The sequence below is a fragment of the Lithobates pipiens genome, unplaced genomic scaffold, assembly GCF_037356315.1.
Source record: "Lithobates pipiens isolate NorthernLeopardFrog02 unplaced genomic scaffold, aLitPip1_a1.2 Scaffold_16, whole genome shotgun sequence".
Classification (NCBI taxonomy): domain Eukaryota; kingdom Metazoa; phylum Chordata; class Amphibia; order Anura; family Ranidae; genus Lithobates; species Lithobates pipiens.
In genome coordinates, this window is record NW_027507748.1 from 274051965 (window position 1) to 274078331 (window position 26367).

The following is a 26367-nucleotide window of genomic DNA, read 5'->3' on the forward strand; positions in this document are numbered from 1 at the left end:
AAAATCTTGGGTTGTTGGGGAAACAAGGATTGGTGATAAAGCTTCAGTGGAGACACCTTTTTTTCCCCTCTTACAGAAGTGAATATCCCTTCCTATGGGTAGATTTCCTCTCACTTCCTGTCGTCTCCCACTGTTTGTAAGTATGAGTCGTACTTTTGTAACTCAGGGACTGTCTGTAGTTGCTGTCTGGAAATTGATATCATTAGTACCAGGAATATATGAGTTGGCAGTGGATCAGGCTTTGAACTTGAATGGGTTGATGGCAATGCCAACTAGACATTTCCTCTGCACTTGTCCACAGTTGCTCATATCTACACTCGTACATTTCTTTAACCACTGCACTCTCCAAACACCTGTTCTACTACTGTAGACCCCTCAGATCTTTTCCATCATTGCACCCTTTGCATCACTTTACCACCACTCAACCCCTCGCACACCCGTTTCACCATTGCTGGATCATCCGTACACCTGTTCTACTACCACGTCTGCACACCTGTTGTACTACTACTGTACCCCCTGCATATTGCAAATAAATGACAGGCGGGTAGTTGTAGCCTCAGGACACCCCACAAGCAACACCACTGAGAGAAAGTGTCCTTGGTGCCTTTTTTCAGTGGCACCTACTGCTGCTCCTGCACTATGTGCCAGGGGTTGCTGGCCCTTAGCATAGGATAGATGTTTCAGGAACTTTGTTGAAGTGTGCATTTCCTAGGCCTAAAGTCCAAAAGTAGTTCATTACCAGCTTAGCCCTCAACTTTGCATTCTAATCCCGGTTTTCCTCCAACCTAAAGGGTTGGCTACCCCCACACAGTACAGACAGGAGAAAGCAATAAAATTTGGTTAAACCCCCATCCCTTTCTCAGCATATATTTACCATTGCTCCACCGCCATTGCAGGATTCAGAGCCAAACAAAATACCTAGCACTAGGTATGAAGGAGCATGTGACTTACTCCACAAGACAGTGCTGGGCCAATTTTCACTGCCACAAAAATGAGTCAATAGCTCTGTATAATTTACGACCGATTGGCTGCTTACACAGGACTTTTCTTTACTGTTGGTTGAGTGGAGCAGTGGAGGATAGAAAGAAAGGGGAAAAAAAAAAAAAAAGAAAGTATGTATGGGTCTATGGAGGTCTACATTAAAAAGTGAACCTGTTGCTTTAGGTTTCTGCAGTCCTGCCTTCAGCCCCGATTGAACATTAATACAGGTTTCATAAAAATGCAGTACCTTTGAATCAGTGTTTGTAATCATCAAAAGCAAGAAAAATGTTTTTAACAATAACGTTTACCGGTACTTCAGCGTTTACATGTTAACAATAGGGTTTTTTACATTTTACATCCACAAAAGGTAAACCTTCTGAATCATTCATACAGTTTATAAAATAACTTAAATGTATTCTTAATTACAAAATAATCTCACACAGCAACATATGGCAGGAAAAAAAACAACACAATTTATCATAATAATAATTATTATATGTATATCATATGGTGGGAACCTCCAAGCTTACTGAGAAATAGACTTCATTCTCAAAACACATGTACCTCTTAGATTATTTTTAAACTAAAGCAAAAATAGTGTGGAGAATCTGTAAATGACATCTGTTTGCATACAATGCTTTCTCTAATACAAAATGAGGTGGGTAATGAGTAAAGGCCACAATACACGGCTTAAATTTTCTCTCATTTAGCCCCCCCCCCCCCCCCCCCTCAGAGAATCTCTCACTTTTGGAGAAATATCCACTGCCTGCTATTTTTCCATTTATGTATTGTTCAGCGGGTGCCTGAATTCAATGGCACTGCCAAAAAGTGACTGCATGGAGATGCAGCCATTGTTCCACCTGTAATTTTCCACTCAGCCCATGTGTAATGTTATGGCTATATTTGCAGACATGCTCTGAAGTTCAGTTAATTAAAACCAAAACGTCGGATAAACGGCTAAATACACAGATGAAATGCAAGTTTGTAAACTGTTACTTGCAAAGAGACTGACTATTCTGTTCATCTGGTCTTGTTCATGCATCACCAGTGAGTAAATCACAAAACTAGCAGTGCAGATTTGTCAATCTTTTGGTTAGCAAAATAGTTAATATATACTGTATATACTTTTTTTTCTATTCTTTTTAATTAGCGAGTAGAGTAGTCATTTTAGGTTTATTGTAATACAATTAAGTATTGGCTATGCATTATTAGTTGCGGGATCTTCTAAACTGCATGCCAGTACTATACAGTAGCCTCTCCGAGACCCTGGGTTTCTTCTGACACCAACGTGAAAAGCAGCTTCACAGAGCTGTTGCAAAGAGAAGTACAATCTTATGGAAAGGCTGTGCTGAAAACTAAAACAATAGATCTGGGTGAAGGTCTTATTTGAACCACGGTTACATATTTTTTTTTTTTGCAACACTTTAATATCAGTGTCATAAATGGGAACAATAAATCTACTAGAACCAGTTCAGACAAGCAAAAGCAGTCAAAAGAGTAAATCTGAGAAGTAATACCAAATATAATAAAAAAACAAAAACAAAAATTTTTTTTTTTATTCCGTTCACCTTAATTTCAATCTGATCTTTTTACCTGACAACATAGTGACCTGCCTTTCGAGTAAACACAGTTAGCCCTTGTACACACGGTTGGACATTCCGACGGAAAATGTCCGATCGGACCGGTCAGATAATCCGACCATGTGTGGGCTCCATCGGACTGTTTCCGTCGGAATATCCGACCGACAAAGTTTTAGAGCTGGGCTATAAAATTTTCCGACAACATGATCCGATCGGACAAAGTGCCACGCATGCTCAGATCAAATTCCTAGACCAAAGCTATTGGCTACTAGCCTGAACGTAGTCCCGTCGTAACGAAATAACGTCATCACGTTCTGAACGATCGGATTTTTCGACAACTTTGTCCGACTGTGTGTATGCAACAACAGTGTCGGCCAAAATCCGACGGATTTGGTTGTCGGAATGTCCGGCCGTGTGTACAAGGGCTTAGACTGCGTCTACATAACCTGGTTGGAACCCCTAGCCTTCAGAATCACAAGCTCTGAATTACATCTTTCTAAGACACCAAAAGGCAGGTAGGCAGTGTTCCTTGAATGTATTTATACACTAACTTTTTAGGTCTGACTGGAGTGTGTTTTTAATACACGTACTTTTTTTTTCTAAATGTATACCTACCGATAACTGCAAAAAAATAAATAAATTGCATTATACAGATCATAAAACAAAAAAATAAAATGTCCAAAATTGGTTTTCCCAGAGTATGGTGAGGTAGCACACACTGCTGCCTTTGTTCCAATTCTTATCGGCTTCTCTACATATGCAGCCAATGTGGACCATTGTCTCCAAGTTTTCTGTAAAGTATCGCCAACCAGAAACAGTCAAGGAGGTTGAGTTACTAAAAGATAAATAGGCTGCTCGCTTTGTTAGGAAATTTTTTTAACTTTGTGAATGTGGTGAAAATTCACTAATACCAAATCATGTACAAGGAAAGGAAAAAAAAAAAACACACCACCACAGTATTTTTTCTTGCACATGATTGTATGATGGAAGTCAGCAGAGTTTCACCTCATTCACTAAGCAGACAAAAGTTCCCTTGAAAAGTGAACAGCATATTTGCTTGTAGTAAATCAACCCCAATATGTCAAGTGAAAGTAAGAAATGGCAGAAATGCCTTATATAGATATTATATATCGTTAGAGAATGAGCTATTTGAGGCACATGAAAGTGTTAGGCCTCTTGGACACGATACTCGTGTTTGAGCATCTATTTTTTCAGCCCCTTTTTGTATGAATTTGTGCGTATTTTCGCGCATATGCATTTGTGCAATTCCATGAATTTTTGTACCATACCCATTCTCACTTTGACAATATTGTAATGGACACATGCGGCACAAATGCACGCTACTGTGTGCATACGCGCACATCTGGCATAAATTACGGACCAAAAATTCAGATTTTTTTGTTTTAATTTCATTGAAGAACACACAGTGCTTGTTAACACTCCTGTGCGCATAGGCACATTACAATTAATGGGCTGTATTGTAGCTCAGAAAAAAAATTAAATAAAATAAGTTGCACTGAGCTTTTTCAAGCCGCAGTGTGCAAGAGGCCAAGTGGTAGTAAACCGCAACTTAAAAAAAAAAAAAAAAAAAAATAGAAAACCCTTGCAAGACAATGGCATATTGTGCTAGTATGCATCGCATACTTGCACATTATGAAATACTTACCTCAGAACAAAGCCCTCCATCGGCTCGCTGTCACTGCTGATGGAGATTCCATCTTCTCCCAGTTTTCTTCTCCGGTTTGAGTGCTGTGGCCATCTGATTGGCCTAGCCGCGATTACGTCACTACCACACATGAGCGTGGGAGTCATGGCCGAGGTATGGAGCTATGAAGGACATTAATATAACTTTAAATGAACACTCGTCTAGATGTAATTGTATGGATAATGGCTGGAGTACCTCCTTTCTCATTTGCTATAGCAGCAAAGTATCGATACAAACAAGCAGCAGTGGTTGTTTAATTTTTAGAAAAGCTTAGATGCTTTCCTATGATACTCTTCCAGTGTTTTTTACCTTGTGAAAAGGTATTGTCATACATTCTAAAAAGGATATGACAAAGAGGGGGAACAAATAATGTCAGAGATAAATTTTGTCTGGACTGGAATGCAACTATCAGTTTTTAAATTTTCATTTTCTAAGCTGTGTAGAAAAAAAAACTAATAGAAGCTGACTGATTGTTATGGGCAACAGCACCAGGTGATAGAACTTCTCTCAGGCGCTTTTTGTTTTCCCCCCTCAAATTGTCATAAACTGCAAATAATTCAGCAAAAAAAGTATACTAACACACATCAGTCCCAAAACGTACAATTTAAACCATTACAGACAATAACATTCTTATACATAGGCAAAGATGTTCTAGGAAACCTGGAGGAGAACACGAGGAGGCTGTCATTGCTCACCTCCATTTGAAGCTGCTAGTTGCTTGGGAATCTCCATCAGAATAGGGAAAGTCAGATTTGATCTCGGAACTCCTGCTTGGAATATTTGTTCCAAGTCAATTACTTAGAAAGTACTAAAGCCCTTAGATCAGCACTGCAGCTAGGGAAATCCATGTTTTTATATGGTAAGTCAGCAATGGCACTCTTCACGATTCCTTGGTACAAGATCCAACCTGAAGGTCTCCAGTAATTCCTCTTCTCACTTTCTATGGTATCTCTGGTAGTGTGTGTCTGAGCATTTCTTTTGAACTTATTCAGAAATGAGAATTAGTAACTAACCGTCAGATGTGAGAATTAACTTCTAATATTTCTGACAGGCAGAGACAACAAAAGTATAAAGTAGAGGGGACTTTCTGGGGACCTTTACTGTGGGACACTAGAGTCCTACATAGATCCTACACCTTAGGATTTTAATCACACAAGGCTTTGCAGTATATGTGAATACAGAGTATCAATTGAAACAAAATTAATCCCCATCTATTTTAAATAATGAAACCCATGGGAAATAAAGCATTAAAAGGGAGGGTGTTGAAGTTTGTTCCAGCCCATGTGCAGACTTCTCCAGTGGGAAAGACTTAGGCCGTTATATCCCTTAACGATGCTCTCTTATACTGGTGATAACCACTTGTCCAACCATGTACAACCTACAAAAGAAAAAACGGTTAGAGAAAAGAATACCACATGCAACTGCTCTCTCTTCCAACACCACCATACTGTAAAGACTTGTGATTGACTGCCATGGGTACTGATGCATTACAGCCTTCAGCATGGATACGGCACAAGTTGTAGGGACAATGGTCAAATATAATCAGCACAATAGCCTAGCCTTGAAACTGTAGTGACTAACTTAAAAGGCTGAGCCTTAAAACAATTTACTATTTCAAGTAGAAAATGGAATATTCCCTTCTTGAAAGGCTAAAATGGCAAAAAAAATTGTACAGAGCAGCTTCATATACATTTTCAAACTAGCAGTAAAATATCTGACATCCTCTGTTTCTGGGTGGAGGAATATCAGAAAGTCAAGTCTGAATTTTAGCCAGCAGCTGGCTATCATATGATCAAAGTGCATGACTCACTTTTTCTTAATTCAATCATTATTTCTTCTGAACATTACTAGTTTGATAAGTAAAAAAAGATCCCCTTTATTCAGTTCCTTTTTATTTTGTTATGAAATTTCAGTACTGCACTGGGTGGAAAATTTCATATGAAGTGCCTTGTTTTCTGCCTACTTTGGAGGAAATGCTATAAAAGAAAAAAAAAGGGAAGAAGGGAATATATAATTTCATTACATAAGCATTAACCCTTTCTTTATACTTTCCCCTTACTCAAGTAATAATGTAAAACCTCAACTACTTACTCTATATTTAGTTGATTAAGCTGCTTTAATGTTTCTCTACACTTTGTCGTTCTTCAGTATAGCTGTAATACAGTAAAGTGGCACTAAGATGTAAATGCAGGTACCCATAGGTTCCTGCGCAGATCTTCATTTCATACAGCCCCAAAAACCAGGTTACTCTAATATAAGAACTCTGGTTTTATCTAGGATATTGCTGTTTGGACTAGTTTCCTTCCCCACTTCAATTTTGACCCCTCAATATGCTGGACAGTCTGACAAGATGCAAGAGGGGGCACAGACTTCCTAGCAGCATTTGCATAATACCACGTCTCAGATTTTCACATATTACATTTAAAAGGGAAACTATGCCTGGACTAGTCAAAGTACTTGAATGTTTACTTGACAGAGTTCTAAAAAAAGTCTTTACAAACCTTTCCCACTATCCCACTCCACTCCACCAGCCCCTAGAAAATTCCTTATACAAGCTTAGACAAAGTTGAAACTTATTCAGGGCTATGCACAATTAGGCCTGGGGGTTGGCCATTTAGACACGGAGCACTGCATAGAGGAGTGCCAAGTGTTATCCCTTAGCTGGAAGTACTGAGTAACCCTGGAGGTAGATCAGGGCAGGGATGGGGGCGGGTTATAGTGGGTACAAACTCCTTCCCATGTCTGCTATCAAGCAAACCTGTTTCTCTGACTATTCCAATTATACATATTTACTTTGGGTTTTCATGAAAATCTGCAATAGGACTAGAATTAAAAAGCCCTCCCACTATGTAGAAAGAGTGCACGATAACATACAGTAAATACCTATAAAGGGCTCATTCACACAACGTGATGTAAACTGAATTTTTTCACATTGAATAAAATACAGGTCACAAACTAATGCACAATTGTTCTCTGTGCTCAGTTCACATTACAACGCTAGTGTGATGTATGGGGTAGAGCAGTGTGGAAAAATTCAGCATGTCTGCATTTCCCTGCACGACACTGAATGGCACTGCATAGCAGATCAACCCACCACACTGCTGTACAGAGACTATGTGACACTTCAAATAAAGCTGAAAAAGAAAAAATAAGCCGTGTAATGTGCTGGATCAGATACTAACACTAGCGTGCATGGTAAAATAATAGAATTTTTTTACTCACTGTAAAATCCTTTTCTCTGAAGTTCACTGACCGACACAGCTCCAGTAATCTTGACCGTAGGGTTATTACGCCACGTTCAAGAGAGGACTAGGCAGAATATGTAATACATGTGGAAAAACAGAACTTTACAGTTCTGCCCAGGGGGCGGTCCCTCTGGTAATAACCCCTCAGCCTGCTTCCTGCAGCTCAGTATGTCAACAAGCAGTATAACTTAAATCAATAGGAGGGGAGGGTGCTGTGTCAGTCAGTGAACTTCAGAGAAAAGGATTTTATGGCGAGTACAACAATCCTATTTTCTCTTTCGTTTTTTGACTGACACAGCTCCAGTAATCTTGACCGTAGGGACGTCCCCAAGCAGTGTCATAACGAGGGGTGGGAACAGCATAAAACTTCACCCACAACCAACAGTGCTCCCTAACAGGAGAGATACTATCTTAACTAACCGCATCAGAACTTGCGGTCAACAAATGCAACAGTGCATTAATACTCAAAAGTAACTGTATTTTTAAAAAGAGAGGAAAGAGTGCAGAATTGCAACATTACACGGCCGCCTGCAAAACTTTGCGGCCAAAGCAGGCAGACAATGCGCTTACATCCACTTTGTAGAATTTTGTAAACGTGTGAACGGACGACCAAGTCGCCGCCTTACACATTTGAGCAACTGACGCTTGATGTCGCAAAGCCCAAAGAGGCTCCAATTGCCCTGGTAGAATGGGCCGTGACAGGAAACAGGGGCACCTGGCGTAGGCCTGTACCACAATCTGTCTGGATCAACCTGGAAATGGTGGCCGAGACCGCCATACCTTTTTTCGGACCAGCTAACGAAATGAACAGAGTCTGACATCCGAAAGGGAGCCGCGGCAGACAAATATACCCTTAGAGCCCAGACCACCTCTTTAGGATGTGTCGGTTTAAGACACAGCGATGGCAACACAATGTCTTCATTGATGTGAAACACCGAAACCACCTTCCGCAGAAAAGAAGGTTGCGGACGCAACACCACCTTATCCTTATGGATAACCAGATAGGGCGACTTGCAAGACAAGGCCGCCAGTTCCGAAACCCTCCTGGCCGATGTAATGGCCACTAGGAAGACCACTTTCTGAGAATGAGTTAACAAGGGAATTTCCCTGATGTTCTCAAACGGCGGTTTCTGAAGCACCGACAGCACCAGGTTCAGATCCCACGGGGGCAAAGGTGGACACACCGTAGGGACCACATGCCGGACCCGTTGAATAAAAAAGTGCTCACTTGAGAGTGAGATGCCAGGGGTCATTGGAAAAAAAAAAAATAGCCAAAGCCAATATTTGTCCCTTAATGGTGCTTAAAGCCAATTTCTGGTCTACTCCTCGCTGTAGGAATAGCAAGATCCTGGAAACGGAATAGGTGCGCGGACGCCGCCCCTTCCCACACACGGAGATGTAAGCCTTCCAGGTACGATGGTATATCTTCCGAGAAGAAGATTTTCGTGCCCTCAACATAGTTGAAATCACAGAGTCCAGCAGGCCCCGGTTCCTTAGCACCTGGCTCTCAACAGCCATGCCGTTAAAACCAGCGATGGTAAAGCAGGATGGAGAATCGGACCTTGACACAGAAGGTCTTCTTGCAACGGTAGTCGCCAGGGAGCATCCGCAACCAGGCGTACTAGGTCAGCGTACCAGGGACGCCGAGGCCAATCTGGGGCAATCAGTATCACTGGAATCTGGAATCTGCAGAGCAGATGTGGAATTTTAGTGGAGGAAAGGCATAGATCAGTCGGTACTGACCCCATGGAGCCACCAGTGCGTCTGATGCATCTGCCCAAGGATCTCTTGTCCTGGAGATGAATCTCGGCACCATCCGATTGAGACGAGAGGCCAGGAGATCCACGTGTGGTGTGCCCCACCGCAGGCACAGCAGCCTGAACACCTCCGGATGCAACGCCCATTCTCCTGGGTCCAGCCTCTGGCGACTTAGGTAGTCTGCCTGCCAGTTTTCAACTCCTGGGATGTAAATGGTCGACAAGGCCCGTACATGTCGCTCTGCCCACTAAAGGATATGAGCGACCTCCCGTGCTGCAGCTGAGCTTCTTGTTCCTCCTTGATGGTTGATATATGCCACCGCCGTGGCGTTGTCTGACTGGATCCTGATTGGACACCCTCGTAGTCTCATCGACCATGTGGAGAGGCATAAGACTGATCACTCGGAGTTCAAGCACATTGATCTGCAACTTGGATTCTGCCCCCGACCAGAGGCCCTGGGTCGACTGTACTCCCAGTACTCCACCCCAGCCAGTCAGGCTGGTGTCCGTTGTGACCACTGTCCAATGCAGAGATAGGAACGACTTCCCAGACCGAAGTGCCGGGGAGCTCAGCCACCAGAGCAGGGAGTCCCTGACTGACTGGCTAACCCGAATCTGCCGATCCAGGGATAACGGAGATTTGTCCCATTTTGTTAATATCTCCTTCTCTCCTTCTGCAAGACTCTGGTGTGAAACTGGGCGTATGGTACCGCCTCAAAGGAGGCCACTATGAGGCCCAGGACTCGCATGCATAAGCGCAGCGACAACCACCTCTGGTTTATCAATACTTTTACTGCAGTTCTGAGAGTCTGCAATTTGTCTGAAGGGAGAAAAAAAAAAAAAAAAAACTCTCGCTTCCATGGTGTCCAGCAGTAAGCCTAGGTACTCCAAGCACTGAGTCGGTACAAGCACCGACTTTTTGAGGTTCAACAGCCACCCAAATTCCTACAGGGTCTGCATGGTGATCGCCACATCCTCTAATTCTGAGGCAGAAGATGCTCTCAGGAGGAGATTGTCTAGGTAACCTAACATTGTGATCCCGCATTGTCGCAACAATGCCAAAATTGGAGCGAATACCCTGGTAAAGACTCTGGGTGCTGATGCCAAGCCAAAAAGGGAGAGCCACAAACTGCTAGTGGGCTTCCCCAACTGCAAATCGCAGAAACCTCTGATGCCTGAGCCATATGGGTATGTGCAGGTACACATCCTGGATGTCCAAAGACGTCAGGGAGTCCCCTTGATGGCGTACAGCAACTACTGAGCGAACTGATTCCATTCTGAACCTCTGTACTTTTACAAAGCAATTGAGGCCTTTCAGGTCCAAGATTGGATGTACCCCTTCCTTTTTGGGGACTACAAACAGATTGGAGTAGAACCCCTGGAACCTTTCCGATTCCAGAACAGGCACTATCACCCCGTGGCTTAGCGGGTCCCTTACTGCCCCCAATAGGGCCTCCCAGCGAGCCGGGTGTAAGGGTATGCTGGAAGGAAAAAAAATCTGTTAGGTGGCCAAGAGAGAAACTATCTTGTAGCCAGAGGAAATCAGTTTGCAGACCCATTGGTCAGACAGCTGAGAGACCCACTGGGCTCCCAAAGACAACCCCCCACCTGAGACACAGGAGGGGGCAAACCTTCATGCGGTAGCACTTTTGATCGAAAGCTTGTTAGGCTTGCAGTTCCAGGGACGCTTTTGTCCCTCAGAGGTCACCTTGTCGAACTGGGAGCGTTTAGCCGAAGTCCCGGATGGACAAAAAAGCCTCGAGTGGAAAATGAGGGCCCTTGCCTGCGGCGTGGCTCCTTAGTATTCCTGGCATGTGGGAGCACCTGTGACATTCTTAATAATGTCATCCAACGAGGCTTCAAAGAGCCGCTCACCAAGGAAGGGTAGATCGTCAAGGCTTTTTTTTTTTTTTTCTTTTTAGATGCCTGGTCCGCAGACCAGTATTTTAGCCAAATCAGGCGCTGCAGCACCACTGCTGACACTGAAGCCCCGGAGAGCAAAGGAAGCGTATCCAAAACGTACTTAAGGCCATGCAATAACTGGTGTGCTAGTTCCACGCAGACGGGAGTAGCCTGCTGCTTCTCCAATTCGCGGTGCAAAAGTTTTGCCCATTCAGCAAGTGTCTGCAACACAAGTGCTGTGGCCAGTACTTATCGTATTGCTGACCCCAAAACCGTAAACAAGGAACGGGCCACTGCCTCGGCCTTCCTGTCGGTAGGGTCCTTAAATGCAGGAGTCCCCTCTACTGGAATCGTGGTTACTTTGTTTAACCTGGATACTGGGGGGTCCACGACCAGAGGAGCTGACCATTTTTTGAGAAGGCTCTCCTCAAAGGGGTAGCGCACCGCCATTCTTTTAGGGACCGAAAAGGTCCGTTGTGGGCTTCCCCATTACTTGTATACAAACTTATCGAAGTAAGTCAGATACGGAAACACCTTTAGGTGTATGGGCTGGCTTAGAGGACCCAAAGAGGACTGCTACTTCAGCAGAGGAATCTGCTGTAGCCTGAATTTTCAGGTTATCATGCACAGCTGTGATAAGTACTCCAACTAGCACTTTGTCTTGCAGACCCGGACAGGGATTCATCCTCAGTGTCCGATCGGTCCTGTTCAGCGTCATCTGAAACAACAGAGCAGGGGGCGCCAGTCTTGACGGGGCCAGAGTCTGTGTCAGGAACCCCCTGCAGGACTCAAGACCCCGACCGAGGGCTGGGCCATTCAGTTACAGGTGTCTGCATCCAGTATCAGCTCCCAGGTGTCCTGAGCAAAAAAAACGCGCCATTCTGAGCGGCAGGGACCAGCACGGAGGATAAAAACCAGGCGGGGCTACAATAAAATGTCTGCCGGTCGCCCTTTAAAAAAGGGACATAATAACAAAGAAAATGGCCACCGAGCTAAAGAAAAATGGCCCCCGACCATGCTTTCCACTGAGGCACACCAAAAATGGCCGACAAAACAACTGTACACAGTGAAAGAACAGAGAAAACGTCAGAAGAATAGCGCTATGGCGATCAGCACATGCAGACATCCAGACACCCAACAGGGAGACCACAGACACCCAGGGACACAAACACCCAGCGCAGCCCCAATCTAAAGGTGAAAGCCCCCAGGGGACCCCTGACTACAGGTACACACACCGCTATCAGCCCATCATGCAGCCTCCCCCACAGAGGGGGGGGGGATAGGGACCTCCTAATCGACCTCCCAGGGAATGCCCAGTTGCTCAATCCTGCCGAGGCAGAGAGAGCTGTACTTGCCCTCCGGACAAGCTGGGGACATCCCATCACAGACCCACTCTCTGAGCAGTATGGGGTGGCTGCTGGCCACGGCACACTGTGACAAGGACATTGATAGTCCGGTCATGTGTGCCCCGGAGCGTTGCGCTCACCGGCAGCCCCTGAAGCCTGAGGGGCATGTCGTGGCCGACTCAGCGTGTATCTAGGGTCTGCACGCGCTCGATGGCCAGGCTGGGGAGACTAAAAGGATCTAGAATATCCAGCCAGTCGGCTGTTGATAGCAGATCACAGGATCTTAAAACCTTGCGCACAAGGCAAACATTCAGCAAAAACATCCTAGGACCGATGGTCCCGCAGAGAGCATAGGTCCTTCTCCTTCACTAGGCAGAACAAAACGGAGCTGTAGGAAGCATGCTGAGGGGTTATTACCAGAGGAAACCCCACGTGGGCGGAACTGTGAAGTTCTGTTTTTTCACATGTATTACATGTTCTGCCTAGTCCTCTCCTGAAGGTGGCGTAATAATCCTATGGTAAAGATTACTGGAGCTGTGTCAGTCAGTGAACGAAAGAGAAACTGGGTTTTATCATGCGTGTCAATTCACTAAGGTGTGCAACTACACACAATATATATTAAATGGTCAAAAATCTCACAAGCATAAAAATAGTTTTAGTATGGAATGTTTTTTCTCCCCCACATGAATTAGTGGTTTTAAGTCTTGGAAAATCCTGAAAATAATCAATGTTCTACAACCCCAATTCCAAAAAAGTTGGGATGCTGTGTAAAAAAAAAAAAAAAAAAAAATGTATAATACAATGATCGGAAAGTCTCATGAACTCAAATTTTATTCCCAGAAAAAAAAAAAATATATAAGGCAATTTTGAAACGGCTGCAGCAACAAGTCTCAAAAAAGTTGGGACAGGCCCATGTTTCCCATGGTGTAGCATCCCCTCTTAATAACACTCTGTAAAAGATCTGGGATCTAAGAAGACCAGTTGCTGGAATTTTGAGAGAGGAAGGTTTCATTCTTGCCTGATATAGGATTCTAACTGCTCAACAGTCTTGGGTCTTCTTTGTTTCAAGAGCCAAATATTTTCAGTTGGTGAAAGGTCTGGACAGCAGGCAGGCCAGTAAAGCAGACAGACTCTTACTACAAAGGCATGCTGTTGTCATAGATGTAGTATGCAGTTTAGCTTTGTCCTGATGAAATATGGAAGGCCTCTTCTGAAAAGGAGGTTGTCTGGATGAGAGCATATGCTGCTCTAAAACCTGGACATACATTTCAGCATTGAGGGTCCCTTTCCAGATTTGCAAGCTGCCCATTCCACTAATGCACACACACAGGGTCCCTTTCCTCTTTAGTCTGGAGGACGCGGCACCTATGGGTGCCAAAAAGAATGTCAAATTTTGAATTGCCTAAACACAAACAGTTTTCCACTGCAGCAGCAGACAATTTTAAAATATTTTGACCCAGAGAAAGTTTTTGGATCATGTTCAGATATAGCATCTGCTTTGCATTATAGAGCTTTACCTTGCATTTTTGGATGGCATGGTGAAAGGTGTTCAGATAGTGGTTTTTGGAAGTATTCCAGAGCCCATGCAGTGATATCCATCATAGAAACATGCCTGTTTTTAATACAGTGATGTCTAAGGGCCAGAAGATCACAGGCATCCATATTATTGCATTTTGGCCTTGTCCCTTGCACACAGAGATTTCTCCAAATTTTCACAATCTTTTGATATTATGTACTGCAGATGATATATTTAAAAAGTCTTTGCAAATTTAAATGTTCTTCCAGCTCTTTATTAGTACCACTTATTTTGCCATTGCCAACTTTTTGTTGCCCTGTCCCAACTATTTTAAAGACATGTTGCTGCCATCAATTTCAAAATTAGCTTTTTTGTTTTCCTTAAAATGGTACATTTTCTCAGTTTAAATATGTGATGGGTTTTTCAATTTTCTATTGCGAATAAAGTATGTGTTTATGAGATTTGCAAAATCATTGCATTCTGTTTTTATGTAGATTTTACACAGCGTCCCAACTTTTTTTGGAATTGAGGTAGTATCTGAGTGTGTTATCTTAATTCCACCACAAAGGCATGCTTTCATCAATAGACACCTCATAGTGAGATATTTTATTCTTTATAAATGGACTACGATACAGAAGGGGGAAAAAAACAAAAAAAAACAAACACAAAACACCACCACACACACTCCCCAAATGTATCCAGGATGCTCCACGCAATACAACAATAAAAGCATTAAATAGATTTACATTTGTGATCATAAAAAATGCAGAGAGAAAAAAAAAAAACACAACTGAATAAATAAATGTACAAGATGTGTAACAATTTTTTTAATTGACCTTATAGTTCCATGATTATGTTGAGTAAATAATGTATGAACATTTTTCTTTCACCACACTACTACGAATCAAGCGCAGGCAACACTGCAAGCAAACACATACAGTGCCTTGCAAAAGTATTCACTCCCCCCCCCCCCCGGCTTTTTACCCATTTTGTTACATTACAGCCTTTGTCTCCAAACAAGTAAGGGACAATGTTGTTGAGAAGTACAAGTCAGGGTTAGGTTATAAAAAAAATATCCAAATCTTTGATGAGGAGCACCATCAATTCTATCATAACCAAATGGAAAGAACTTGGCACAACAGAAAACCTGCCAAGAGATGGCCGCACACCAAAACTCACAGACCAGGCAGGGTGGGCATTAATCAGAGAGGCAGCACAGAGACCTAAGGTAACCCTGGTGGAGCTGCAGAGTTCCCCAGCAGAGACTGGATTATCTGTACATAGGACGACAATAAGCCGTGCGCTCCATAGAGTTGGGCTTTATGTAAAGTGGCCAGAAGAAAGCCATTACTTTCAGCAAAAAACAATGGCACGTTTTGAGTTTGCTAAAAAGGTATGTGGGAGACTCCCAAAATGTATGGAGGATGGTGCTCTGGTCTGATGAGACTAAAATTGAACTTTGGCCATCAAAGAAAATGCTACGTCTGGCGCAAACCCAACACATCACATAAAGAACACCATCCATACAGTGAAACATGGTGGTGGCAGCATCACGCTGTGGGGATATTTTTCAGCAGTCGGGACTGGGAAACTGGTCAGAGATGAGGGAAAGATGGAGGATGCTAAATACAGGGATATTCTTGAGTAAAACCTGTACCATTTTGTGTGCGATTTGAGGCTAGCTCACCTTCCAGCAGGACAATGACCCCAAACACACTGCTAAAGCAACACTTGAGTGGTTTAAGAGGAAACATGTAAATGTATTGGAATGGCCTAGTCAAAGCCCAGACCTCAATCCAATAGAGAATATGTGGTCAGACTTAAAGATTGCTGTTCACAAACACAAACCATCCAACTTGAAGGAACTGGAGAAGTTTTGCAAGGAGGAATGGGCAAAAATCCCAGTGGTAAGATGTGGCAAGCTCATAGAGACTTATTCAAAGCAACTTGAAGCTGTGATAGCCACAAAAGGTGGCTCTACAAAGTATTGACTTTGGGGGGGGGGGGGGGGGGGTGAATAGTTATGCACATTGACCTTTTCTGTTATTTTTTTTTTTTTTTCATAGTTAGTAAGGTTGAATAAAGACACCAGTCCATCCAGTTCAACCTGAGTGTCTACAATTGTCCCTGTACATTGCACACTCACATCGGTCCCTACCCTCAAAGATCCCACAAACCAAGGTCCCCATTCATATACTAGGGCCAATTTTGAACAGAAGCCAATTAGTCTACCTGCATGTCTTTGGATTGTGGGAGGAAACCGGAGTACCCGGAGGAAACCCATGCAGGCACAGGGAGAACATGCAAACTCCAGGCAGGTAGTGTCGTGGTTGGGATTTGAACCAGCAACCCTCCTTACTGCTAGGTGAGAGTGCTAACCACTACACCACTGTGCCGCCCATCATGTGCCGCCCATCATGTGCCGCCCATTTTGTCCTATTTGTGGTTTGCTTCACAATAAAAAATAAATCTTCAAAGTTGTGGGCATGTTCTGTAAATTAAATTATGCAAATCCTGAAACAATCCATGTTAATTCCAGGTTGTGAGGCAACAAAATACAAAAAAAAAAGCCAAAGGGGTGAATACTTTTGCAAGGCATTGTATATGTGAATGTGATGCTTTGTTGACTTTTGGATTGGAAGTGTTTTTACAGTGAACAGGTGGTCAGCAAAACAAACCTGTCATAAATGATTTCAAGGGGCTGCTGACTGTCTTCTGGAAATGTATATCTGGCTTCAGTACTTTGAATTGCTGGCTCAAAACATGTCTGCTGAGATCAGTAACTGCATGCTCTATAAATTCATCTCTATAGATTTCAGTTCTAGAGGCAATGTGCATTTTATTTTACATGTGAAGAACAGAAAATTGGTCTGCCAGCAAAAAAACTGTGCACTTTTTGAACATTATTTTGATTCAAAAGATTTTTCCTGCCCCTCAGCAGGAATATCAGGGTTATTGTACCCAGGTTGGCACCTCTGTTCAATTTCAGTTTGACATATCTGCTCTAGGTAGAAACGAATAAAATAGTTACAGATGAAACCACTTTGCTTTCACTTATTACAAGATGGAAAAATACAGTAATCCATAGCAACTGATAGGAGTCTACATGATTTAGGGGGAAGATTTTATCAGTTGACTTGGGTTACTTCACTTTGCACAACACTGCTTTTTTTTGTGACTTACTAAATAGGTTTGTCTCACAACCTAGCTCAGCAATGTTAACAGTCATTTCCGAATATGTGCAGCTAAATATTAAGGGAAATTTTCACTAATTTGTGAAAACTGTATAATCACACTTGCCACTGTGAGATCACAAAAAATACTGAGAGAAAAAAAGGAGCATGCAACAACTTTTAAAAAGGCACAATTAAAAGTAATGGGGGTAAATAAAAAGGCAATTTGGTGCCACTTTTATGGAGTACACAGTATCTGATAAATTTGGAAATTTTATTTGTACAGATTTTCCTTCATCAAGGGAGATTTATACTTGGGTGACTATCTTTTTATATAGTCTGGAGACTGCCGCTATGATGTCTGCACCTCTATCAGCACAGTGAAAGACAGCAATACTCCTTTGCTGGTTTAACATCAGGTCGTCTATTGTGGATGTGAATCAGTGGCCGGCTCTGGGTTGCATGTTTGTCCATCTTTGTGTCCATGCAGACTTTCAGCCAACATGGATTCCCCGCATTTGTTTTTACAATTTCTCCATGTCTTTTCAATTAACTCTATATATAAAGCCACCCAAGTATAAAATCCTCCCTGATGAAGGAAAATACGTACCAATAACATTTCCAAAACATGTCGGAATGTATGCTATAAATCTTCGTGGCCTGACCTCAGCTTGACTCTGGCAGTGCCTGGATTATTAGCTTTGGGTTTGATATACATGTCTAATGTATTAAATGGTTCATTGGTGTACTTTTTGTATATTTTAATGTGATGGTTTATGACTACAAAATTTATCAGATACTGTGTACTCAATAAAAGTGGCACATGGTTGCCTTTCATTTTCACCATTACCTTTATTTATGCATTTTAAAAGTCCAAGAGGGCACCCCTGTTGCATGCTCCTTTTTTCCTCTCATGTTTTAAGGATGTTGGCAGTCCTACACATTTAATTCCCATAAATAACCTTCTTCACAAAAAATACTGTATTTATTTTGAGGCATGAAATATAGACAGCATGTTAGCTGAATCATAAAACATATCTTTCCATACAAATAGCACTTCTTTTACACAGATTACAAGGCTACCATGTCTGCTTTTATTCCTACTTTCAGTAGCTAACACCTGACTTGACTGTGGCCTTCACATAAATAAATTAAACTTTACATGTCCTGTGTGCTGTAAAAGCATTTGTGTATTTTGTATGTAGAAGAGGGAAAAAAAAAAAAAAAAAAGAAGAAATGCATCACTGACCTTAGTCTCTTGGCCTAATAGTTCCTGCTCAGCTTCATGTATTTCTTCTGCTGGATCATAGCTGTATAGAGGAAGCAGATGATGTCTAAGCCGGTCCACTCTAAGATGGGGAAATATGGGGATAGTGGATTAAAATGCAGCCTCAACTTTTGAGGATAAGATATCTACTAGTAAAAGTCAAAACAAGAAATGTAGGCTAAAGCGAAACTGCAGTAATTACCTGAAAGTAAGTGTTAAAATATGTATGGAGATGGGAATTTTACATATAAATCTGTTTTTATATAGAAGAAAATTCAAACATACTGTTTAGGGAATTCATGTGGCTAGTATACAGTAAATTTCCTGTATGGGTTATCAATGTTGTCAAGTTACTTACACTACATAAGCAGCTAGTTTGGAATAGTCTAAGCCTAGTAGCCTTGGTTACATGGCCTCTAGCTGCTAGTCAGAGTCCAAAATCTAGCAGTCACATTCAGCTGGACTTGTTTTGTAATGCTAAGCATGTTTCGTGGATTATCCGAGCCACGTCTTTAGCTCCAATGAGCGTCAGGAAAATACTCTGGCATTTATAACCACATAGGTAGCGGAGACACCTTAACTAATCACCATGGAAAGGCAGATGTTATTGTCTAAGACACTCACTGGAACTGACAACTGACTTGAATGAGTTACAGGGCATCATTAAGATTATAGAACAAATCTAGTTGAATTTGACTAACTACTACTAGAGCAATACTTTGAGGGTTCAATAAAGAAGTTCTGCCACTTTTGTGGCATTAATCCCTTGTTAACATATTGGATCAAGTTCATGAAGCATCTGCGACACTTTTGGTGCAGAAAACGACTTGTGAGTAAAATTCAGGTAGTTCTAACCACTTGTACCACTTTAACATGCACCAAATGCAAAACAAAATAATGACAGTTTGTTTATTACTAAAGGGAGCTAATCAACACCAACTCTTTTGGCATACAGAAAGTGATCCCGAGCAGACAGCTTTTGCATGTGCATTCTAAAAATAGGTGCAGCAGCTAGCATGTGTCAAATTCAAGTACAGGTTCTACATAAGTACCTGAATTTACCGCATACGTTGCGACTTTTAGAAAGCATGCAAGACATTTTTGCAAAATGAATTCCAGGAATTGGATAAGTGAGAACCTTCACAAACATTAGAGTCCACTGTTTACAATCATATAGACCCTATTTGTCAAACTTTCAGTTCAATAAGAGAGGATCAGCAAAGCACAAAGGAAGAAGGGTCTCCATATGAGCAGTATGGTTGCTGGCCATTTGTAACTATTCACAAAAACAAGACATTTAAGTCCGGTCCACACATACTGCAATAACTTGCTTTCTACTGCACTGGCACAGCGCAAACAATTTGTTTTGTTTGTGTGCTGTTCATACCATAATGCTGTTATGGTATGTGCAGTGTGGTACATTAAAATGCTACATGTGGGGGGAGTGACTGGAAGTCGACTTGCATAGACGCTTGAGCTCCTAGCTTTCTCACAGCCCACAGATACAAGGCCTTTCCAGGGGACTTTTTACACCCTCACATGGGTGGATCCAGGAGGACCCGATCCTCTAAATCGTGGAGATCCTCACAACCTCCCCCTGGGTCTTCTACGAACTTCTGCAGCTATTTCACTTTGCCTCACATGCCGCCCGGCGGGACGGACATGATGGCGCCGGCCACCTCCACCACATGCACCGGCAGTATACGTTTTATTCCGCCCCTCACCGCATGCAAACATGTACTGACTACCTCTTTGTTAATAATACCACACTACGCGTCACCAAGTCAGATACTCCCAATCACCTGGTCAGACCATGCCCCCATCTTACTTACCCTGAAATTAGGAGCCCTGAATCGCAAACCTTGCCAGTGGCAGACAATTTCCTGTTGCAGCACTTCCCATCTAAAATAGAACTAGAGTCCACACTAAAACTATATTTTCTTGAAAATAACATCCCCGGAGGTATCTCTCTGCACCCCCTGGGAAGCCCATAAAGGCAGTCTTCCTGGGCCGTTGCATCACACTCACCTTCAAAATGAAAAAAATAAGCTAGGGCCACCAAGTTGCAAACTGAAAGGGAACTTGGGGCCCTCAAAACTTGGCTACAGATATCTCCATCCCTACCCTTACTTAAAAAAAAAAACCCACTAGGACAGATGGAAAAAGCTCTGAATAGACAAACAAGTATACTACGACAAGGGTAATAAAGCCCACTTCCCTAATAGCTAGAAAACTGAGTATAGTCACATAATTATCCCACACCAAATAAAAAATGGATCGGTCTGTATACTATCCCACCCTTGAGACATTGCCCATTCCTTTGAGGAGTTCTACTCAATGTTATATAATAAACCCGGGACTCCTCATAAACCCCCCCCCCCCATCTCGCTGATCGCATGATAGCAAACCTTGGCACCCCCAAATGTTTTTGAACTACATTTCCCATGATGCTCATGCCTCTGCAGAGTAGATTACATTTCCCATGATGCTCAATCTACTCTGCAGAGGCATGAGCATCATGGGAAATGTAGTTCCAAAACATTTGGGGTGCCAAGGTACGCCATCACTGGCATAGATCAATATCTACAACAGAGTGGAATCCCTCAACTGCAAACTTCAGACTTTCTTCCCTTCAATGCACCTATTAATGAGGAGGAACTTGTCGACTAAAAAACCCCCCCCCCCCCCCCAAAAAAAAAAAAAAAACCCCATGCAAATCCCCTGGCCCAGGCGCCTTCCCTTACGAATACTAGAAAATCCATTCTCCCCCTCTCGTTACCACATATGTGTAAGCTTTTTAACACTTCTTCAGCAGACCCCCCAGACCCTCAGATATGCAGGAGATCCTTCCTCACTTTAATCCAGATAAGGACCCCTCTCTTTGTGCTAGCTACAGGCCCATAGCGCTCCTGAACTCCGACCTGAAAATCTTTACTAAGCTGTTCTTGATTTGCTTGAATGCGGTCCTATCCTCCCTAATTCACAAGGATCAGGTGGGCTCTCTGTCAATCGAGTGACAACACAAGGAGGGTCATAGACCTAATTGACGTGGGGGAACAGGGAGGGTCTGGGGTCCCCAATACTAAGCTTAGACACGGAAAAGGCTTTTGACTGGCTTGGTTGGCCCTTCCCGTTTGCCACTTTGCGCTATATGGGATTTCGGGGACCATTCCCACAAGCCATCCCACACCATTATACTAACCTTACATTCAAAGTTTAGACCCCCTTCACTCTATCATCCTCCTTCCCATTCACTAATGGCACCCGTCAGAGGTGCCCGCTCTCACCCCTACTGTTTGTGCTATGTATTGAACCCCTGGCAGCATCTATGCGTGGAAATCCAGATATTTGGGGCATACTGGTCAGGGGAAAGGAATTTAAGTTGTCACTGTTTGCAGACGAAATCATAATTACCATGACCCAGCCTAGGATTTCCTTACCCAATCTGCATGCTGATCTGGACATAAAATGAATGCTTCCAAATCGGAGGCCCTCCCGATCAATATCTCCACTAGAGAAGTCCACCACCTGCAAAACGAGTTTCCCCTTCATCTCACACCGACATTCGCCACCCTATACCAAGCAAACCCCCCCCCCCCCTCCTCTTTTTCGCTCTATACTGGAACTATTACAAAAATGGAAACACATATCCCTTCTGGGCCGTCTGGCCTCAGTCAAGATGACCATTCTCCCTAAAATCCTATACTTATTCCAAACACTGCCCATCCCTGTCCACTATGCGCACTTGGGAACACTCCAAGCAGATCTGATACACTTCATTTGGAACTATAAGAGACATAGGTTTCCCCTTTCGGTATTAATGTCGTCCAGACCTGATGGGGGACTAGCGTTCCCTAACCTGATAAAATATTGCAAAGTGACCCAATTGCGCCCTATAACCTCCTGGTTCCCCCCAACGATCTTATAATAAGGGGACGTAGATTGAAAAATTATGGCTGGCACCCATACACCTGAACAGCTTGCTCTGGAACATGAATGCGGAGGTGGACCCGGGGAGGCTCCTGGGATCCATGCCTCAACCCAGAACGCTCTGGCACAATCTATACTGTGACCATGGGCTCTGCTCTGCAAAACCACTCCTAACCGCCTTTATCTGTAACCCCAGGCTGCCTGCTGGTCTCGCCCACCAGATGTCCTCGCCTTGGGCGACACGGAACCTATTCCACTTTGAACACTTGGTGGACCCTAGAACTCGTAAGCTACTAACATTTGCTGAACTTCAGAAGAAACATGTGTTACCTGGCCAGGTGTTCTATGGATACTTGCAAATACGCCACTATGCCCAAACCATTGCTCCAAATTAAAAAATGTTAGCGCCTTCCCCTTTTGAGCGCATAATCTTGGAGGGATCCGCGTGACAGGGCCTGATCTCTGACATATATCAGTTATTCAATGCCTATTCTATGGTAAATCAGGGTAAACACTCCTATATGCTCCGCTGAAAAAAGATAATAGGTGAAAAATATCCCTGAGATGACGTGGCGGACGATCTGAACCCAGGCAGCTAAGGGCTCCTTTTCCACGCTTTACAAGGAAAATGCCTATAAAATAAATTTACTTTTGATACATGACTCTGGACGTGCTCCACGCCATCTATTTGTCTATCCCTGACCGATGCTGGCGGTGTCAAAGAGATAGAGGTATTCTTTACCATATTTACTGGAGCTGCCCCGATAGTACCCTTCTGGCATTCAACGCACTTGTTTTCCCGCCTATTTGAGGTGCCGGTTCTTTTAACACCAACATTTTTCTTGCTGGTATCAGCGCTACAAATTCCCAAACCGCACAAGAAACTACTCAGACACATCCTTACTGCTGCACGCTGTCTGGTTTCCCTCAACTGGAAGCGAAGCTCCTCGCCTTCCCAAGATGCTCTGTACACCAGAATTAAAGACGTGGAGCTAATGGAAAAAATGACTGCTAGATTACAGGATAGGCTGGAAACACACAAGGTCTGAGAGCTGTGGCATCTTTGGGAGGAGCCCTCTTGAGCCGGTGGATGAGCTAAAAGCATTTACATAGCATTTACAAAAAGAGGGGATAGTTTTATCCCATTTTTATTAAAGGGATTGTAAAAGTGAATTATTATTATTTTTTTAAATAACAAACATGTTATACTTACCTCCACTGTGCAGCTCATTTTGCACAGAGTGGCCCTGAACCTGGTCTTCTGGGGTCCCTCGGCGGCTGTCTCGGCTTCCTCCTGCAGGTGCTTCTCACGTTCATGCGAGCTCCCTCGCATGGTGAGAAGCATCTGCTTGCGCGCTCCCGTGATACAGCGAGCGGCTATAGCCCCCGGCTGTATCACACTGCCCCCCCCCCTGCGTTCCGTGTCAGTGGATGTGATTGACAGCAGCGCGAGCCAATGGCTGTGCTGCTTTCCATCCATCCACTCCAGCCAATCAGCGGCCAGGCTGAACTGTGGAAAGGACGTCGGGGGGCGAGCGCGGGACTTTCGAGGGGTGAGGTAAGTAAAACGGGGGGGCTGGGGGCATCGGGACTGTCAGATATGTTTTTTCACCTTAATGCATAGAATGCATTAAGGTGAAAAAACACATTTACCTTTACAACCCCTTTAATAATTTTTTATTTTTTTACTCTTAATGGCGGTGAAAAAAAAAGGACGTCAATTTTGTTTGGGAGCCACGTCACACGACTGCGCAATTGTCAGTTAATACGACATAGCGCCAAATTGCAAAAAACGCTCTGGTCTTTGGCCAGGCAAATGGTCCAGGGCTTAAGTGGTTAAACGATGGCAGGTGCGATTGCTTAATTCTGAACACAGCTACAGCCTCAGTTATAAGAGGGCGTGCACAATTATGCAACACATTATTTTATTTTTACTCCCCCCTAAAAGATTTCAGTTTGTTTTTCAATTGAGTTGTACAGTCGCATTAAAAAGGTGGAAAAAGTTCTGAAATGATTTACCTTTGTCTCATTTTTTTTACATCACAGAAACCTGACATTTTAACAGGGATGTGTAGACTTTTCATATTCATTGTATGCGTCATATGTAACATAGGCTTTGCCCAGAGTTTAGAAACTGCTGCGATTAGGAGAACTTCAACCTCCCTCTCCTAAACAGGGAAGAATCGCATTCAGAATAGTAACATTTTGACTGCCAGCCATGGGGGAAAAAAAAGTAAACTGCTTTGTGTTTTCCCGCGGCCATCAGTCAAAATTAGGCAGTGTGTACATGAAGACTTAATGTGGTTACCTGTTCTTATAATAAATTGTCAAAGTGGGAATTTACCTACGTTTTAAGAGATTTTCCTTTCAATTCCTGTTGTGTCTACAGGACAGAAAGTGAAGGGAAATATTTACCATGGTACAAAAATGGCAAGAAAAAAAAAAAAAAATTCTAATTTAAAATGGAAAAGGAGATAGTGGGGTTTATTTTTTTTTTAAAACCAGAGAGTACAAAATCTGGTGCTACTCTTCATAGAGACCAATCAGCTTCCTGGTTTTATGCCAAAGCTTATTTGAACAAGTTGAAGATAGAATCTGGTGCAGCTGTGCATGGCAGCCAATCAGATTCTATGTGCACCTGAAATAGGCAAACCCCAAACTTTCTTATACTCCCCTTGCCTGCTCTATCGCGCAAAACCTTGCTCTTCCACAGCTGGTGCCAAGACTGGCTGTGTTGGTAAACTTGGTAAGTTAGGACATCACTCCCGCAATCATTTGTGCTCAAGCCTTGCAATTGGCTGCTAGGCACAGATGCTGTTAAAGGGAAGCCAGTCACATGCTCATCTATACCCAAAAGCGACAGGCATTCTTGTCAACTGAGAAGAAGGAGTAAGGAACTGCAAGAAAGGACAGGTAAGGTGGTCAAGTAGGTGGGGGGTCCTTCCAGGGATGCGGTCACGTTTGCCTGCATGCCCATGGTTACAGTGTCTCTGACCAACCTTAAGGCTGGTAAACATCAGTCGGTATTAGCCGATTCGACAGAAACCAGCCAACATTTGGTGTGTACAGCAGCCTGACTTGGTGTCCTGGTCTGCTAATATCTACAGATTTAGAAATAAGATTCTTTACAAAAATTACAAGAATAAATAATACATCAAAACAATGAATGGTGTTCAATGAATGCTAACACATAGCTGCTGCTCTGGGAGATAGTTTCAAGCAGGTGTCACTATACTGTAGCTAAAAAAATGATGAACAAAAGACCAATAGAAGGTGAAAATTATGCAATGTGTCACATATTGTTCACCACAGATACCTTTTCCTCTTCTTTACATACATGATCTATAAACAAAAAAAGCACAAAATGAAAATCTGTTACAATCAACATAAAAGCAATGCACAATGTAAAAATACTAACAGACTGACAATGTAAATAATTCCATAGCAATTTAGACAGCATGCAGGAGTTGCAGAAAATATGAAGCAATCATTCAGGACTTTTGGTCTATATGGTAGAAGCACTCAGAAGTTTTTTTAAAAACTTACCACTGCAACAACTACACCAAGCAAAGTGATTAGGAAAAAAGGCACCAGCACAATCCCTCCCATAGAGTCAGCATTAATATTACTTGGTCCGGAATCTGTAGAATTACTCATGGCGTCACTGAGGTGGGCATTGGTGTGATAACCAGAATGTGATGGTGACAAGAATCTGGTATGGAAAGAAACAAAAAATGTTTTCTCTATGAATTCTATGCATTTATATGATTCATATATGACGGTTTTATTTGTTAGTTTCTGGTGCATACAGGGTTCTTTTCTCCATTAGTAGATTTGCAGTTAAATACAGTTATTGCTTGCACAAACTGAAGAGCAATTTGTTTTTATGTCATATCACAGATTGAGTAGATGTAGAAGTAACGTTAATGATAGATAGTGGGTGGACCTTCTAATTACAGCTGCCC

At 42.9% G+C, this 26367-nt stretch overlaps 1 protein-coding gene across 2 annotated transcripts in view; it reads right to left on the reverse strand.

The window, feature by feature from the left end:
* Positions 1-1267: 1267 nt before the first annotated feature.
* Positions 1268-26367, reverse strand: part of SMIM29 (small integral membrane protein 29) — a 52846-nt gene continuing 27746 nt past the window's right edge. For both annotated transcript variants that reach the window (XM_077481417.1, XM_077481416.1), the window contains 4 exons: positions 25949-26114; positions 25719-25744; positions 18455-18554; positions 1268-5644 (listed from right to left, as the gene is read on the reverse strand). In XM_077481417.1, coding sequence (XP_077337543.1) covers positions 5576-5644; positions 18455-18554; positions 25719-25744; positions 25949-26059 — 306 coding nt within the window. In that variant the 5' untranslated portion in view covers positions 26060-26114 and the 3' untranslated portion in view covers positions 1268-5575. The remainder of the gene's footprint in view (positions 5645-18454; positions 18555-25718; positions 25745-25948; positions 26115-26367) is intronic.